This window comes from Rhinoraja longicauda, chromosome 1 (genome assembly GCF_053455715.1).
Source record: "Rhinoraja longicauda isolate Sanriku21f chromosome 1, sRhiLon1.1, whole genome shotgun sequence".
Lineage (NCBI taxonomy): Eukaryota > Metazoa > Chordata > Chondrichthyes > Rajiformes > Arhynchobatidae > Rhinoraja > Rhinoraja longicauda.
In genome coordinates, this window is record NC_135953.1 from 14,967,451 (window position 1) to 14,981,530 (window position 14,080).

Here is a 14,080-nt window from a genome sequence, read left to right on the forward strand (position 1 = left end):
ATAAGTTGTAGGAACATAATTAGGCCATTCACCCCATCGAGTTTACTCCACCATTCAATCATGGCTGATTTATCTTTCCCTCTCAACCCCATTCTCCTGCCTCCTCCCCATAACCCTTGACATCCTTACTAATCAAGAATCTATCAATCCCCACCGTTAAAATATCCATTGACTTGGCCTTCATAGCCTTCTGTGGCAATGAATTCCACAGATTCTCCACCCTCTGACTAAAGAAATTCCTCATCTCCTTTCTAAAGGTACGTCCTTTTATTCTGAGGCGATGGCCTCTGGTCCTAGACTCTCCCACTAGTGGAAACATCCTCTGCACATCCACTCTATCCAGCCCTTTCACGATTTGGTAAGTTTCAATGAGGTCCCCCCTCATCCTTCTAAACTCCAGCGAGTGCAGGACCAGTGCTGTCAAAAGTTCATCATCATATGTGAACCCACTCGTCCTTGAGATCATTCTCGTAAACCTCCTCTGGCACCTCACCAGTTCCCGCACATCCTTCCTCAGATATGGGGCACAAAACTGCTCACAATACTCTAAATGCGGCCTGGCCAGTTTCTTATAAAGAAGCCTCAGCTTGTCTCTTTTTAGTTTAAGGTTCAAAAAGAAAACATGCATGATTATGACCCAGCCTCCCAAGATGACCTGACACACGCCTCAAAGGAAATTAGAAATAATTCACAGAAACAGCATTCAAAATCATCATACCATAAACTTGTTTTCAAAACAGGAACAATTCGTGGGTGAATGTAGTTTCACATTACACTTTAACTTCCCCTCAGCATCTAAAAGCACTTTCCTGTTTTGCCAGTCTTCAAAGTGGTCTTGGAGCTCATTACTTCAAACATCCTAAAATTAAAATTGTTCTATAATTGGCCATAATTATCAGAAAATTAAAAGCATGTGAAACTACCGAGACTGCCTGTGACTCTATTTATGGACTGCCAGATGGTCATCTTCACCCAGATGTTATCATGACTTTGATGAACTGATTTCCCTACAGAGCAACCGGCTCTTGATTTTATGTGTTTAACATGTTGTGCACAGAGCCAAAGACCTGCTGCAGAGTCACTGCGGGAGTGCTGGGCAGGTCTGGCTCTGACCCATTCGTATTGAAAGCTGAGGTAGGGGCAAACACAGGAGACACTGTCAGTTCTGCTAACTCCGTGTTAGAACATAGAACAGCACGGTGTACTGAGCGGTGTATTGGACGGCACGGGCTGGCGCAGCGGTAGAGCAACTGCCTTACAGAGCCAGAGACCCGGGTTCTGCAGAGTTTGTATCTTCTCCCTGAGACCGCGTGGGTTTTCTCCGAGATAAAACAGCTTTGCCAGCTGTTAGTCTATTCAGCCTGTTCCTGGACATGGCTTTTTCTGGACCTCAACCCATCTCCTCAAACCATTACGACATGGCAGCTTTGTTTTGCACAGGGCCCTTACTATTTTGGCTCAAGATGAGTGTAGCATAGTGGCACAGTACTAGAGTTGCTGCCTTACAGCACCAGTGACCAAAAGTTCAATCTAGACTGGGGGCTGCCTGTATGAGTTTGTATGTTTTCCCTGTGACCACACGGACTTTCTCCGATGCTCCGGCCTCCTCCCACACTCCAAAGATGTACAGGTTTGTAGGTTAATTGGCTTGGTATAATTGTAAAACTGTCCTTAGTGTGTGTGTGTAGGATTGGGTTAGTGTGTGTATCGCTGGTTGGCATGGACTCAGTGGGCCAAAGGGGCTGTTTCCGCGCTGCATCTCTAAAATAAAAACCTAAAATTATATACCCTTCGGCCCACATAACTTGTGCCGAACATAATGCCAAGACCATGTCGGCATGGACATTGTGGACTCATGAATAGAGTGCTGTATGTTCCATAAGAAAAGTGATCTAAGCTTACTATTGAAATCTTCTTTATAGTCATGGAGGCTTAAAGCATGGAAACAGGCCCTTGTCTACATCTCTTATCTACTTGGACATAATGCATATCCCTCCATATCCATGTGCCTACCTAAAAGCCCCTTAAATGTCACTATGATATCTGGTAGTGCGTTCCAGGCACTCACCACCCTCGGTGTAAAAAAGTTCCCCCGCACATCTCCTTTAAATTTTGCCCCTCTCACCTTAACCATGTTTGGTGGTTGTTACTTTCGTTTGACTTCCCAAGTGCACTGCCGGGTTGGCAGTGGGAGACTGATATAATAGCGATGTTTAAGAGGCTTTTAGATTGGTACTAGGATATGCAGGGGATGGTGGGATATGAATCATGTGCAGGCAGGGAAGATTGGTTTAACTTGGCATGTTCGGCCTGGACAATGTGGACCGAAGGGGCTGTTCCTGTGCTGTACTGTTCTATGTTACATGAGAATAGTGATTTAAGCTTCCTATTGAAATCTTCTTCAGAGTCAGTCTTACAATGTGGAAACAGGCCCTTGGGCCAAACAGGCCCTTGGGCCCAACTTGCCCACATCGACTAACATGTCCCATCTACACTAGTCCCACCTGTCTGCTTTTAGCTCATATCCCTTTGAACCTGTCATATCCATGTACCTGTCCAAATGTTTCTTAAACGTTGCAATGTAACCTACCTCAACTACCTCCTCCGGCAGCTCGTGCCATACACCCACCACCCTCTGTGTGAAAACATTACCCCTCAGGTTCCTTTTAAATCTTTCCCCCCTCACATTAACCCTATGTCCTCTGGATCTCAAATCCCCTACCCTGGGTAAAAAAACTCCGTGCATTCACTCTATCTAATTCTTTCATGTTCTAGCCTGCTCAAACTCTCCCTATAGCTCAGCCCCTCGAATCCTGCAATTTCCTCATAAATCTTTTCTGCACCCTTGCCAGCATAACAACAGTGGATGAAAACATTCAGAGGGTCATGTTACAAAGCGGGCAGCACATCGGTGACACCATGATGCCAAAGCTCATCTCTGGGTCAAATACGCCACTGGGTTAAAGTGCTCGGGGCATCCTAAGACCAGATGAGTGATGTCCAGCTGTTATTTTAACTCGCACAAGGCTCACATTGTACAATAAAGAATTCAAGATGTTTGGCAAATGTCTGTTCCAGAGTTTTGCACAAATCACCAGCAGACGTCTGATTATTCAATTAAATTATGCTTTTATGTTGTTTCTACCCTGTCACTCAAACTTTGATCAAACCAAGAGATTGTTATAATGTGAAACACCACATCTGGGGAAAAGTCTGTAATTTTTAAGATTTCATGCATGCTGCACATTTATAGTATCCGGATTCCAATATTTGGATTTAAGAGTCAGTCAGGATGTCAAAATTTTATTCACAAATAATTGAACTGTTTGAAGTATCAATTTACTGATCAGCTTATTTAAATAATAATCACCAGCTCGCCCATCAGCTCTCCCATCGGCTCTAGGCCACACGAAATGGTAGTAAGAAAAATCCCCAACAAATAGATATTTTTAATATGTAAATGTAAATATTATGAATAGACAAAGATTCTTGGGGCTTTTCAACAATGCAGAAATCATTTGAGAAGGTAGATATGGGAAAAGTGTTGGATTGAAAGTGTCTTTGTTAGTATATCATGGAACTAAAGATGCTGGTTTAAGTGCTGGAGTAAGTCAACGGGTCAGGCAGCATCTCTGGAGAACATGGATAGGTGATGTTTCGAGTTGAGACCCTTCAGGCTGGAGGGCGTTTGATAGGTTCTTGGCTAGTAAGGACATCAAAGGTTACCGGGAGAAGACAGAAAATGGAGTTGAGAGGGAAAAAATAGATTAGCCATGATCGAATGACAAATCAGACTCAACAGGCCAAATGGCATAATTCTGCTCCAATGTCTTATGGTCTTACGCATAAGCTTGGAACCTACAAGTTAGCATCAATAGTAGGGAAATATTCACCAAGCTCAAGAACACAACTATAGTTAAAGAAGACACGTAGGTAACTTTTATTTCTTTTAGAGTGCGAATTTTTATTAAAAGAGGGAACTTAAGACTGTTCATGTGATTATTTATTTTGCTGACAAGACTCGTCTTTAAGATCATTCATTTTGTTTTTACAAAATTAACAATGCAACCTTAGAAAAGATGCCATGAAACAACAAAGAGGCTTTTTAAATAAGCTGAGGGTCCTGATCATATTAACTATGCATTCACTTCTGCTGCCGAAAAAAATTAAGATTCATTTTGTGGTCATAGTGTGCCCAAAATAAAAGACTGATTATCCCAAGTTTTTCAATTAATTTGGGATCACAAGCTTTCACTGCCCTGAAAATCGAGGTTTCTGATCCCTGTTTTAACCTAATTGTAATTTATCAGCGATCTTAAGTAAAGATAAAAGAATTTGCCATTTATACCTAAATAAAAAGACTTCAGTTCATTAATCAACATAATATAACCCCCAATTTCTCCATTCCTATTCTCCCATGAACATATTAGTAATGCACCCAGTTTAATGCACCCAGTGTTAGCTTCACTTTGTGACAATACAGTGTGTATTTTTGTTATTTCTTAATCTTTAGCAATGACCCAATCTCATGATGTTAATATATAACATAGAACAGTTACAGGCCCATCCCCCTACACTGTCCATGCTAATCTCCTCGGCCTGCACATGAAACAAATCCCTCCATATCCATGTGCCACTATCGTATCTGCCCCCACCACCAGTCCTGGCAGCAGGTTCCGGGCACCCACCACTGTATAAATAACAACTTCCCCCACACATCTTCTTTAAACTTTACCCATCTCACCTTAATACTGCACTCTCGAGTCTTTGACATTTCCATCCTGGGTAAATTATTGTAAGAATGTGGTTTTGAATTAAAGGAAAAATACATTGAAGCTACCATCAGTCACTTAAGTGCATAAACTGACATGTAACATGGCAGCAGACCAGAGTAGTGTATAAACATCTATTTACGAACCAAACAAGATGTCCACAATGGGCACATGGGGTAATGGTCCCTTTGCGATTAGTAAGCTCACCAGTGCTCTCTTTCTTCTTAATGATGTTCCAAACAGTTGATTTTGGTAAGTCTAAGGTTTGGCTGATGTCTCTACCAATTTTATTCTTGTTTCTCAGTCTCATAATGGCTTCTTTGACTTTCATTGCCACAACTTCGGTCCTCATGTTGATAAACAGCAATAAAAATTTCCAAAGGTGATGGAAAGACTGGAGGAAAGGCTCAGTGCTGAGAGCTCTCTTATACCTGCATTAAGGAGGCAATTAAACACACCTGGGCAATTACAAACACCTGTGAAGCCATGTGTCCCAAACATTATAGTGCCCTGAAATGGGGGGGGGGGGGGGGGGCTATGTCTAAACACCTGTAATTTTTGCATGGTGAAACCAAAATGTATAAAAAACACCCTTTAATAAAATCTGACAATGTGCACTTTAACCACATGTGTTTTTTTCTATCGCAAATTGTGGAGTACAGGGGAAAATAAATAAATGATGGATCTTTCTCCCAAACATTATGGAGGGCACTGTATAACATTACGGGGGGGGGGGGGGGGAGGCAGGCACAGATAGCATTGAGTCAGAACTTTTTTCCAGGGTGGAAAGGACAATAGAACACTCCCATGGGTAGTCGTGGAAGCAGATATGTTATAATGGCATTCAAGAGGTTATTGCACATGAATGGATCACATGCAAGCATTTTCAACACAGCACAAGCATCGAGGACTGAAGGGCTTGTTCCTGTGCTGCATTGCTCTATATTCAATCACTAAAGATCTGCTGAATACACCACTCCTTTACTTGGCCAAAGATCGATTCAGAATATCTTCTGGCTCATTTAAGATGCGTCCCATGTTGTAACAACTAAGCTCAGGAAATTCTAATTTGAATCTTTATTTTAAGATCATCCAATGTCTAATCATGTTAGTATTTACTAACCACAAAAGATCAAAGTTGCCATCATTTGCAATTAAAAAACTCACTATTCAATAGCTCCTTTAGGAATTTTTTTATTTTTACATGTGCAATACAAATAAATAGAGAAAGTGAAAAACATGTTTCAATATACACTTTAAATATCTGACTCAATTTACTCTTTGCAGAATAACCAGATTATTGAGAATAAAGTGGACATGTGGAAGGAATTAAAATAGAATAACTGAATCAAGAGGTCTTCATTCGCTCAAACCATCAATATGGAAGTTGAGCCGTTTGTAACAGCTTAAATCTGAAACATGTTAAAGCATTTGATGTTGGTCAGTCCATGACTGCCTCAACCACTTGGGCAGAGAACCAGTCTACCATGCCTCTACACAAGCTCATTCAGCATGGACAGTTGTAATTAATACATGGTTAAGCAGCAGCGAGTCAAAAGGAAATCACTAGTCAATGCTACATAAAGAAAATTGATATAGGATTGAATGCAAGCACAATGAAACTCAAACTTTCCCAGCTCTTAATATTGCAATAGCTGGAATCGGGAGAGGAGACTCTCAAGTACCAGGTGCCAATTACCAAGATTGTCATCGTGTCTGGACAAGATTGTGGTGGGGATCTTAGATCAAAAAAATTAATTTAAAACAGAAAATTAGCATGATACCAAGTAGATAACTATTTTTTGTATTTCACTACAGTTATAAACAATACTTTAAGTTACCATACATTATAAACTATACAAAGACAGTGAAATTTAAAATTCAAAAGGATTGTGAAATTTAATAGTTAACTAGATCAAGGTTCAAAAGATGCTCCTCATCCCCTTCCAAGCAAAGTTGAAATGTATCTCTGTGTCCCTGCTTTAATAAAATTGCCATTTTCAGTTTAGAAAAATAATTCTCTAAAAAGGTGCCATAGAAGAATAGATAAAATGCAAGATACAAACAAAATATAGTTCTCAATTCATTCCTTCTAACTTTAGCTGAAATAAATATAAAAGTGCAGATGTTTATAGACAATGTTATTAAAAGGTGCTTTAAGTATGGATAAAAAACAGACCATTCCCTTTCCTCTGCCCCTAAGCATCCCCATAATTAAGAGCTCAAGGTATCTAATTAGGTCACAACTTATATTGAAGTGTTTCTCGTTTCTGCCTTCTCTTCCACAGCACCCTTGTCAAGGAACCACACAATAGTCCAAAGAGATTTAATGGAGTTTCAAACAGAGTTAACAAGCTCGAGTAAAGCTCCCACAGCTCCAAAGTAACCCTACAATAAAAAAGGGTGTTAGAGCATAAAATTGCAAATTAAACAAGCATTTTTTCCATATCAAAGTAAGACAACAAAAATAATTGAAAGGATTTCTAAGGAAACAAATTAGGGAATAATTGGGTTAGTGAGATACCCCCCCAACTGTTTTGACCATGATTTACACCGTCACTTTCAGCAGAACGAACACGCAACAGAGACAGAGTCCCCCTAGTCCTTACCTTCCACCCCATCAGCCGTAGCATGCAACACATAATCCTCCGAAATTTGTGCCACCTCCAACGGGATCCCACCACCAGCCACATTTTCCCATCTCCACCCCTTTCCGCCTTCTGCAGAGACTGTTCCCTCCACAACTCCCTGGTTAACTCATCCCTTCCCACCCAAACCACGGGCGGCACGGTAGCGCAGAGGTAGAGTTGCTGCTTTACAGCGAATGCAGCGCCGGAGACTCAGGTTCGATCCTGACTACGGGTGCTGCACTGTAAGGAGTTTGTACGTTCTCCCCGTGACCTGCGTGGGTTTTCTCTGAGATCTTCGGTTTCCTCCCACACTCCAAAGACGTACAGGTATGTAGGTTAATTGGCTGGGTAAATGTAAAAAAAATTGTCCCTAGTGGGTGTAGGATAGTGTTAATGTACGGGGATCACTGGGCGGCACGGACTTGGAGGGCCGAAAAGGCCTGTTTCCGGCTGTATATATATGATATGATATGAACACCTGTCCCTATACCTCCTCCCTTGACTCTGTCTAGGGACCCCGACAGTCCTTTCAGGTTAGGCAGAGGTTTACTTGCACCTCCTCCAACCTCATCCGTTGTTCAAGATGTGGACTCTTATGCATCGAGACCAAACGCAGACTGGGCGATCGTTTCGCAGAACACCTTCGCTCAGCCTGCCTGAACCTACCTATCTCCCGGTTGCTGGACACTTTAATTCTCCTTCCCATTCCTACACAGACCTTTCTGTCCTAGGTCTCCTCCATTGTCAGAGTGAGGCTAAATGCAAATTGGAGGAACAGCACCTCATATTTCACAGGTAGCTCACAGCCCAGTGGTGTGAATATTGATTTCTCTCACTTCAGGTAGCCCCGGCATTCCCTCTCTCTATCCCTCCCCCACCCAAGTCGCACTAGCTTCTCATTTTCAACGCCAAGGCCCTGTGGGGGAGGACCACAGTCTAGGGTCCTTCCGCTGCTGGACATGGGGGGCAGGGTGTGGTGGAGACGCCCCTCCAAATAAGGGATACTGTGTAAATGTCTGTAAATTTGGAAGTGAATGACTGTATCGAATGTGTAACCTCCGGAAATGTCGGATGGGTTTTGTTAAAAAAGATGTTTTGTAAATATTTATTACTTGAATAAAGTATTTTTTGATTACAATTTTTTTTTAAAAATTGCACCCTACAAACACCTAATAATGGCCTGTTTGCTTTAGAAACATAGAAAATAGGTGCAGGAGTAGGCCATTCGGCGCTTCGAGCCTGCACCATCCAACTCAGTATCCCGTACCTGCCTTCTCTCCATACCCCCTGACCCCTTTAGCCACAAGGGTCACATCTAACTCCCTCTTAAATATAGCCAATGAACTGGCCTCAACTACCTTCTGTGGCAGAGAATTCCACAGACTCACCACTCTCTGTGTGAAAAAAACCGTTCTCATCTCGGTCCTAAAAGACTTCCCCCTTATTCTTAAACTGTGACCCCTTGTTCTGGACTTCCCCAACATCGGGAACAATCTTCCTGCATCTAGCCTGCCCTTAAGAATTTTGTAAGTTTCTATAAGATCCCCCCTCAATCTTCTAAATTCCAGCGAGTACAAGCCGAGTCTATCCAGTCTTTCTTCATATGGTAGTCATGCCATCCCAGGAATCAATCTGGTGAACCTTCTCTGTACTCTTTAGTATCGCTACTTTTTGCATATCTTTCATTCATTGGACTTTCTACACATCACCGTCTATATCTCTCATTTCCCTTACCCCTAACCAGTCTGAAGAAGGTTCTCAAACCGAAACATCACCCTTTCCTTCTCTCCAGGATTGCTGCCTGTCCCTAAACTAAATCATTAAACAACCACAGCAATAGATAGAGGGAATGCCAGGTCTATCTGAGTGAGAGAAGTCAATATTCATACCACTTGGCTGTGAGCTACCCAAGTGAAATACGAGAAGCTGTTCTTCCAATTTGCATTTAGTCTCACTCTGACAATGGAGGAGACCTAGGACAGAAAGGTCTGTGTAAGAATGGGAAGGAGAATTAAAGTGTCCAGCAACCTTAGAGGTGACGGAAATGTCGGAGGATGATGTGCTGGCTGCAGAGGCTGGTGGGGTGAAAAGGACCAGGGGAACACTGTCCTTGTGGTGTCTGGGGGAAGGGGAAAGCGAGAGCTGAACTACGGGACACAGAGGAGATGCGTGTGATGGACCCATATATATGACATGAGGGGGTTAAAACCATGCATACTAAAGACATCTCGGATGTCCTTGTATGGAAAACCTCATCTTGGGGGCAGATGCAGCAGAGACAGAGGAATTGAAAGAAGAGGATGGTATCTTCGCAAGAGACAGGTTGCGAAGAAATGTAGTCCAGATTATTGTGGGAGTCAGTCTCAAGAAGGGTTCCGGCCCAAAACGCTACCTATGACTTAGACGAAGGGATTAAAAGTACCATTAGCAAATTTGCAGATGATACTAAGCTGGGGGGTAGTGTGAATTGTGAGGAAGATGCAATAAGGCTGCAGGGTGACTTGGACAGGTTGTGTGAGTGGGCGGATACATGGCAGATGCAGTTTAATGTAGATAAGTGTGAGGTTATTCACTTTGGAAGTAAGAATAGAAAGGCAGATTATTATCTGAATGGTGTCAAGTTAGGAGGAGGGGGAGTTCAACGAGATCTGGGGGTCCTAGTGCATCAGTCAATGAAAGGAAGCATGCAGGTACAGCAGGCAGTGAAGAAAGCCAATGGAATGTTGGCCTTCGTAACAAGAGGAGTTGAGTATAGGAGCAAAGAGGTCCTTCTACAGTTGTACCGGGCCCTGGTGAGACCGCACCTGGAGTACTGTGTGCAGTTTTGGTCTCCAAATTTGAGGAAGGATATTCTTGCTATGGAGGACGTGCAGCGTAGGTTCACTAGGTTAATTCCCGGAATGGCGGGACTGTCGTATGTTGAAAGGCTGGAGCGATTGGGCTTGTATACACTGGAATTTAGAAGGATGAGGGGGGATCTTATTGAAACATATAAGATAATTAGGGGATTGGACACATTAGAGGCAGGAAACATGTTCCCAATGTTGGGGGAGTCCAGAACAAGGGGCCACAGTTTAAGAATAAGGGGTAGGCCATTTAGAACGGAGATGAGGAAGAACTTTTTCAGTCAGAGAGTGGTGAAGGTGTGGAATTCTCTGCCTCAGAAGGCAGTGGAGGCCAGTTCGTTGGATGCTTTCAAGAGAGAGCTGGATAGAGCTCTTAAGGATAGCGGAGTGAGGGGGTATGGGGAGAAGGCAGGAACGGGGTACTGATTGAGAGTGATCCGCATTGAATGGCGGTGCTGGCTCGAAGGGCTGAATGGCCTACTCCTGCACCTATTGTCTATTGTCTATCCATTTGCTCCAGAGATGCTGCCTGACCCACCGAGTTACCCCAGAATTTGTGTCTCTTAGATTTTAAGGTATGCAATCTATCAATAAGATGGCAAGTCTTCACTGTGAGGGAATGATCACCTGCAGGTTTCAGAACAGATAGGTAGTTGCAAATTCTACTTCTGAAGAAATGCTTCATGGTCAATTAGTATTAGCAACAAATGACATAGTAAAAATGAAACAACCAGTCGGTTTGAAGGACGTTGGTGGTCAAGTAGAAAACACAACGCAAAACCTTGTTCTTCAAATCAAGTGACAGAAATTCCCTTGTGAAATATAGTTTTATTGCAGCACCACTCCCCTAGTGTGCATACTCAAAATCTGCACTAGGTGTTGAAATATCAGCACCACCAACCAAGCCAAGCTGCAATTAGCTTTGCCAAACCATGAACGGCACTATAATTTTTTTTCATTGGTTTTTAATCATTGGTATACTGACATTTTATTTAATTCTTGAATGTTACTACTTATATTTGTGAGGAATTAGCTTCTTCATGCAAATACTTCTGAATCGGAGTATATCATACAGGAAATTCAAAACTGGAATTGTGAAACTTTGTTGGGATAAGCATCAGGCATGCATCTTGCCATGTGGTCTATCACAGTGTATTGGATTACGACCAATACCAATAATAGCAACAGACAAACAGTTTCTTACAAAATATCCCACATATGCATTCTAAAAAGCACTCACCTCATGTTCCATGAAAAATCCCTTCAATTGTCCCTTTGACCAATAATCCAAGGCATAGGCTAATAGCTTCATGGATAAAGTATTTATCCTTAGGAAGTTACCAACAAACACCACTCTGTTAATATTCTAAACAGGAAAAAATACAAATCTTAGGCATAGAGAAATAACTGCAATAAAATCTCAAGTTATTTAAAGTGAAATATGCAATTTAACTCTCGATGATACAAGGGCATGCCAACAGCATTACAAAACTGAATTATACCGTTCAGGAGCTGATTTGTAAAAAATACACATTTATTCTACAAATGCTTAGAAGCTTATTTTATCATTGGTATGCAACCAACTGAAGGGCAGATGACCAAATTAGTCACTCAAGCATTTTTGGTGGAAGTTTAGTTTAATTTAGAAATACAGCGAAGAAACAGGCCCTTCGGCCTGAGTCGCGCTGACCAGCGATCCCTGTACACATGCACTATCCTACACACGAGGGACAATTTACAATCTTTACCGAAGCCAATTAACCTACAAACCAATGTCTTGGGAGTGTGGGAGGAAACTGGAGCACCCAGAGAAAACCCATGTGGTCACAGGGAGAAGTCAAGGGCCTGGCCTATAGGGGGAGGATGGGCAGGCTAGGACTTTATACCTTGGGTGCAAGAGGCTGATGGGTGACCTTAGAGGTGTACGAAATCATGAAGGACCGAGATAGGGCTGATACAGAGACTTTTTCCAGGATGTGGGGATTCAAGAACTAGAAGGCATAGATACAAGGCAAGAGGGAATAAATTTAATAGGAATCTGAGGAGCAAATTTTCACACAGAGGATGGTGGGCATATGGGACGAGCTGCCAAAAGAGGGAGTTAAGATAGGTACCATAAGCATATTTAAAAGACATTTTGACAGGTAGTCAAGGTTTTGGGTGGATATGGGCCCAACCCAGAGAAGTGGGACTAGCATAGATAGGGACATTTTGGTTGGCAGAATAAATTTGGGCCAAAAGGGGCACATTTCAATCATATATGACTATGACTCTATGAAAGGATAGGTCACTCAAAAGAGCCAGCCAGAGTAGAGAAAAAAGGTTGAGGATTCTTTAATTTATCTTTTTTCCTATTGTTTGCAGGTAAAGGCGCTATTAGCCATTATGGAGACAGTTGTGAAGTAACCAAGATGCACATTAAACACATTAACTTAACTCAGACAGTCCAGTGGAGGGAAAATTGAGCAGGCTCTTTTTAAATACGTAATTGGACAGAGATAACAAAAAAGAAGGGTCCTGACAGAGAGTTTAGCAGTAGGATCAGTGAGGGTGTGCCAAGCAGCATCAAGCAGAAGACATAGGTGAAAGCAATCCTTTGGCCCCCTTTCTCATCCCTCTTAAACACACAATGGTATATTAATTTAAATAGCAGCCTAAAGCATATTGTGAATATAGGTAATTGGTGTTAGATTGGGAAACTTTCAGAAATCATTGAACCTCCCTTCCAAAACCCCTCAGAAATAGTGAATAGATCCACACAGAACAAGATAAAACTAGCATTTGTCAAAAAAAATAATGTGATGGAAAGCAATTGAATTCCCAGGAGCTGGTTGTCATCTTTTAATAAAAAACTTGGAAGGCTGGCTATGAGTATAGTGGATGCTTTGGTTGTCTGAGAACTTTGGTATATCACTGGATGATTAAAAAGGCAGCAAATGTTTCTCCACTATTGCGAAAAGAGGAAATGGTGACTACAGACAGCTAGTCTGAGATGAGCAATAAGGAAAATGTTGTGTTTAAAGAAGTTGTAGTAAATAACTTGAAAAATAATAGGATAGCCTGAATTGACATGGGTTTTTGAAAGAGAATTCTTGTTTGGCATGCTATTTTTTTTTTAAATGGTAACTAACAAAATTAACCAGCAGGAACCAGTGGATGCATTATATCTGGACTTTCAGAAATCCAATTAAAAATCTGCAAGATAAAGGCTATTCAAACAAAAATACAGCATTATGGGTTTGGGGACAATTTGACATGTATTGGGGGGTGGGAGAAGGTAAACAAAAAAAGTAGTAATAAATCTAGATTTGGATGTCCTGAAACACACGTTACTGAAATTTAACATGTGGGCACAGCAAGCAATTAGCATGCCAAAACAATATGTTGGCCCTCATTGCAAGTGCATTTCAGAAGAGTAAAAATATTTACCTGAAATAAGGTAAGTTTATATAAAAGGTACCGCAAGGATATAAAAACAAAATATACTTGTGCAAAGCAATTATTTCACCCAGCAAATAATGGGTCAAGGTAAAGGCTTCTCTGGTTGCTCCAATTTGAAATGTAACCAAACTAATGCACAATGACACTCAAGAAGTTCAAACAAGTGTAAATTAAATGCATGACTGCTTTTCAGTCATTTGCAGGAGTTTACAAGTTCACCACACCTTTACTCATATCATCTGCTAAAGGCTAATCGTCAAAATATGAATAAATTAGTGGTGTAATATCTGCTCATCAGCAAGTAGCTTAACATGTTTGATAATATCTTTAAATTTAATGATGGCAACATACGAAGATCTTAAATAATTTACCAGGGCAGAACATTAAAATG

At 41.6% G+C, this 14,080-nt stretch overlaps 1 protein-coding gene across 8 annotated transcripts in view; it reads right to left on the minus strand.

Annotated features, from left to right (window-relative positions):
* Nucleotides 1-5,956: 5,956 nt before the first annotated feature.
* LOC144598316 (pantothenate kinase 2, mitochondrial-like) overlaps nucleotides 5,957-14,080 on the minus strand; it is a 58,748-nt gene continuing 50,624 nt past the window's right edge. For all 8 annotated transcript variants that reach the window (XM_078408753.1, XM_078408531.1, XM_078408914.1 and 5 more), the window contains 2 exons: nucleotides 11,489-11,614; nucleotides 5,957-7,160 (listed from right to left, as the gene is read on the minus strand). In XM_078408753.1, the coding sequence (XP_078264879.1) occupies nucleotides 7,110-7,160; nucleotides 11,489-11,614 (177 nt within the window). In that variant the 3' untranslated portion in view covers nucleotides 5,957-7,109. The remainder of the gene's footprint in view (nucleotides 7,161-11,488; nucleotides 11,615-14,080) is intronic.